At 38.3% G+C, this 5,049-nt stretch overlaps 1 protein-coding gene across 1 annotated transcript; it reads right to left on the bottom strand.

The window, feature by feature from the left end:
- Window positions 1–2,761: 2,761 nt before the first annotated feature.
- Window positions 2,762–4,775, bottom strand: LOC122062654 (glycerol-3-phosphate acyltransferase 1-like). The gene is made up of 2 exons (XM_042626300.1): window positions 4,029–4,775; window positions 2,762–3,756 (listed from the first exon to the last, which is right to left on the bottom strand). Exons 1-2 carry the CDS (start codon window positions 4,755–4,757, stop codon window positions 2,872–2,874), a joined length of 1,614 nt encoding a protein of 537 aa, XP_042482234.1. The 5' UTR covers window positions 4,758–4,775; the 3' UTR covers window positions 2,762–2,871.
- Between the last annotated feature and the right edge of the window lie 274 nt (window positions 4,776–5,049).

Raw genomic sequence — 5,049 nt, 5'->3', positions numbered from 1 at the left:
TCAAACCTAGGACTGTGCGCCTATGCACACAATCCCCAATTTACCCTAACCATCTAGGCAACCCATGGATGGGTTAGTATTATTGTGAACCCATCTTTCAAATTTGAGCATGACTATTCATTTATCATTCAAAAAGATGTTATTACATTAATCTATGGACAATTCTCTATGGGTGGAACTGTAATTAAGTAGAGTTTTTTGTGCCCATGATGAGTGAAATTCATTCACGACGGGGTTTGAGATGTGCACATCATGTTGAGGAAGGTATTTTGGGAAACATATTCATTTTTTTTTTATATGAAACTCTATAGGGGTTTATGAACCCTAAGATTGTGGATGAATCATCATTACTTCTTCTTTAATCTATTCTAATAAAATCATCAAAAAATTACACATCTTTTATTATACTAAAGGGCCAAGTTTGAAGTTTGAACATTAAAAAGCGTGGAGAGTGGAGTGTTGAGTAATTTTAGAAATTTGGTATTTAAAAAAAAAAAAAAAGGAAATTGGCTACAATGAAGTTTCAGTATTTTTATTTTTTTTAATCGGAAGTATCAGTAATTATTAGCAATTGAATCAATAAAATCTGGACAAGAGAACCTTGTCTGTTTGTGAGATCATTGCATTAGTTTGCAGGCCAATAGGAGAGGGAGTGGAGGCATTTGGGAGGAGGGTAGTGCGGTCTTTTCATCTCCGTCTGACCGGTCTATATTGATGCTTGGACCAATATGAACACTAATACATAAAAATATCAACAGGAGAGATTTAGGAGACCATCATTTCATCCCTTAACTGTATTTAAGCATAAGGATCACAGTCCCTTTTAACCTTCCCCTCCCAAAGTCTAAAATAAGAAACCTTAAAACACTGGAGAATGTCAACCGACTTGCCCTTGCCACCTTTATGGTACTACTGCAGAGTGTAGATGGCCAAAATGTAGAGTCCACGGCCAGAAAGGTCTCACACTCATCAAGTAGATCAAATTTAATTCAAAACATCCAAAATAAAAGAGGGCTCGAGAAAACTGGACTTGTGGGTCTCTGTTGTTTAAATCATTGCTTGCATTTAACTTACCATTTAATGCTAGTACAGAAACTTAACGGATCAACCTATAACACACAACTCAATGTACCATAATATGACATTGGGGAAGGAAAATGAGGTATTGGAAAGAAAGAATGTTACCTCTTAGCTTGCACCTGGATCAAGAAATAGTAGGTGTGGAAAGATTATGCTGGTGTGTTAAAGATGTTTGTACATATTTTTTCATTGATCACTCTTCTTGTGTGTACCTGCGCTTGGAGATAGTGTTCTTTTGCTCAGTATTTTAATAGAATTGTCTAAATAATATTTCTGTATATGTATTTAGAATTTGTAATTTTCAAAACTTATCATTGTCTTTGTACATTTTTCACATGTAAAATGGCATATAGAATTTACCTTCATTGAAGAAAAAAAGTTATAATCGAGAATTTCTCGTTGATACCTCTTAAGGTGTCAAATGATTTGTTTGAGTAAAGCTGTGGAATGACAAGATTTACCCTCATTAAAAAAAAAAAATGTTATTTAAAATTTTTCTTATAGATATCCCTTAGGGGGTGAAGTAATTTGTAAGTTAATTTTAATTTTTCTTTTTTAGTATAACACAATTGTTTTTAATGAGGGTAAACCGGTTTTTCCCTAGTCATTCCACAACAGTACTCAAAAAAACGTGCAAAAACAATGACAGTGCAAGGATTTACTTATTGGCATCGGAACGCCAATGACTTGGATCAGATTGGATTGGTGCGAATCAGTCACTTTTGCCCTGACTTTTCAAAAATAAAACAATTTCTTTACAATTTTACCCCTGAAATGATATTGATAACCGATCTGGATCGGTCAGTTATTGGTATCGGTCTTTGCCAATACCGATATGATACGATCGACATGACCGATCCATTACCAATACTTAGAACCGTAGTGATAAGCCACTTTCAAATTAGGGAAGGGATTGGTTGCTAGGCTTTGTGGCCCTTGGGCCAACATGGGGGCTAATGGGAGCACAAGCACAAGCATCCAAGAGGAGAGACGAGATGGTCATTTCATTGCTCCATGTGAAAAGGCGTAGGCGGCCATCGACGAGAGCTAATCAGGTTCACGTACAAGAATGACTTTGGTCCGTGGATTTAAAATAAATTTTCTCCCTTCATTTAATAGATTCTAAATCCTTGGGCCAAGGACGTACGAGAACATTCTTGTACGTGCCTGATCCATTCATACCATCGACAACGTTATTTTTTCCTTCAAGTTACTTTGAAAACCTGTTTTTTACTCGTATTCACTTGAAAAAACTTTTAGAAATAAGAAATTGGGCAATCAAAAAATGGTGCCTAAGTTCTAGACACAACTTTAGAGGTGTTATTCAAACCGTTCCTATTTACTAAAGGAGAGAAGAATCTCTACGAGGTGATATTGTAATTTCACCAATGAAAATGTGGGAAGTTGATTCGTCCACTAAGGATGGTTTTTTATGAATAGAGAGAATATGGTCAAAATAAAAGAAGCAGAATTACCCATTGCATGCATATCGTGTAACAGTATTAATAATCAACCACTTAAAAAATCCTTATAAATGGTAAAATTCAAAATTAACCGTGAAATTAGTACAAATCCCATCACCAACCGTTCACCAAATGGTCAAAATTCACAAATCAATATATAAGATTAACCAAAAAAAGGAAATAATTTAATTAAATGATTGAAAATCACAACCCAGAGGCAAACAGACAATGATACAAATTTTATTCCATATGAGATCTAACAAAAAATTACAGTCAATTGAAACATATATTCCACATCTTCCCTCCCCCCTTAGTTTTCAAGAACTTATCATGGCTTCTTTTTCTTTTCATGGACAATTCCTTCATTCCCTGCAAGCATCAAATACTTGTCTTTCCTCGTTAGGGTTGTGCATTCAAACCCCAAAGCATCTGCTAGTTGTCTCTGTACATGGTTGGCCACCTCAAAGCTGGACCTACCCCCAGCACATGTTAGCTCTCTGGGCACCTTCCCGAGGAACTGAACATGGTAACTAGGACTTGGGTTCATCAAGAAGAAAAAGGGGTCAAAGCATTTGAACCCACTTGCTGTTGTCCCATAAAACATGCTGACATGTACATTAATTGCCACAGGAACAATCTCATCAGCCAACTCAGCAAACAAAGAACTGAACCTCAAGAGATATGGTTCTCTACATGTGGTCCCTTCGGGGCAAACTACTAGATCTCCTTCACTTAGTAGTCTCTGCATTGTTTCTCCATCTTGTTTCCTATCTCTTGTTAAACTCACTGTCTTCATGGGGGCTAGGAATTCAGAAACTTTGCTTAGGCTGTATGTGACTGCAGTAAGAGATTTCCCTAATACTGTGCTGAGGATCACTGGGTCCAAGAGAGTTCGGTGGGTGCAAACATAGAGTACCCCTTTTGATCTCTTAGATGATTTTGATGGGATGAACCCTTTGGCCCTTATGTTGACACCACTCCAACTACTCAATATGAGGGCTATATTGTAAGGTAGGAAGATACCCAAACACAATCTGAAGATAGCAAGTGTTAACCCTAGTGGGAGCCACAGGAACATGGAAAGAGTTGCAAAAGGGGTGGGTAAGAAAGCCAGTCTCCCATCATGGAACACCAGAGGCTTGGGGTGTCTCTCTCGTGGCATCACTGAACTTCCTCTCTTGTTGTGATCTTCCTTATTCACCACATATCCCTCCTGCATGTCACAAATAATTATTCATTTATTATTGCAAGCATCAAGCATATTCAAAATTCAGTTATCTGTAAGACCAATATCAGGGGAGGAAGAGCAACACTCTCGATCAGCTCCGCATGTGGAGAGAGGATTTTCTCTCCCCATATGGATCCCGCTGCCCAAGGGATATTAGTTAGGACTACGAGTCAAAACAATTAATGCACCATTGACTCATGGTCTGATACTCATAAATGGTGGAATCATATGTGAGAAGTAAGAAGGAACAGACATACCTTACAAAGAGAGATGAACAAGTGATCATGGGGACTTGAACTTCCAAGGCCAATATCAGGTTTTCTATCTCCAAATAACTCCTTAAGAGCCTTGTGCTTTACTAGCAACCCTGAGTCTGAAGGGAAACCAGTGAAATAGTTCCCCACACTATGCAGTTCAGTTGCCACAGCATCACTTACATCCAAATAGTCCTTGAGAAACCACTCAACCATCACTCTAGGGACAGAAGTAAAAACAACTCTCTTCCCAGTAGAAGCCAACACCTCATAGGCCTGAAGGTTGAGATTCTCAAGGAAAAACTTGGGCAAAACAGCTCTTCCAACACTCTTCATATCCTTCTTCCTAAGTCCACAGAAGGTTATGAATACCATGACCCTCAACTTAAGCTCATGGTTCACTACCCATAAAAGAGGACATGAGAGAAGCAATAGGAATGCTCTAACAATGCTACCACCCTCAAAGGCAACCAACATGAAATAAGGAAAGAAAGATTCAGACCTTAATAAGGTACCATCAATATCACAAACCAAGGTCTGAGAATCTCTACCCTCCAAACTACATTTGGTCACACTTGGGAATAGAGAACCATGCTGTGATGATTTAAGAGATGGGTTTCTGTAAAAGAACCCATAGTTTCCAATCTTCCTAGCTGCTAGGTCGCATCGAGTGGCGAAGAACTGGTACAAGACCCAATCTGCAAGCTTGAGAAGAACCAAAGGAAACACCATAGTTTAGTTCACAGATGTATATCTGAGTATGTGTGAGATAAGGATATGGAAGAGAGGCACCAGCTAGTGGGTAATTTAAAGGAAGTGGGGTGAGGAAGGTTGACCATTACATTTGGATAGCCCCCACCGCTGGCATTAATTTTGCACTTTTCTTGGTTCAGAAGATAATTAGGTTGGAGTATTGGTGACCGCCTTTGGGAATTTTCAGATTTTGGAAGAGTTGAAAATTTGAAACTGTCAAATGTTGTCAATGGTTTCAATGGAGGATTTCCCATTTGTCCTCATTTTTATA

Source organism: Macadamia integrifolia, unplaced genomic scaffold, assembly GCF_013358625.1.
Source record: "Macadamia integrifolia cultivar HAES 741 unplaced genomic scaffold, SCU_Mint_v3 scaffold1081, whole genome shotgun sequence".
In the NCBI taxonomy this organism is placed as follows: Eukaryota; Viridiplantae; Streptophyta; class Magnoliopsida; order Proteales; family Proteaceae; genus Macadamia; species Macadamia integrifolia.
Note: the sequence above shows the minus strand (reverse complement) of the source record. Positions and strands in the feature narration are given on the sequence as shown.

Excerpts from the sequence above, each read along its gene's own strand:
- LOC122062654 (XM_042626300.1), bottom strand. The coding sequence starts at position 4,757 with ATGGTGTTTCCTTTGGTTCTTCTCAAGCTTGCAGATTGGGTCTTGTAC. Across the intron at positions 3,757-4,028 it reads TGTTCATCTCTCTTTGTAAG|GAGGGATATGTGGTGAATAA; the intron begins GTATGTCTGTTC and ends TGTGACATGCAG.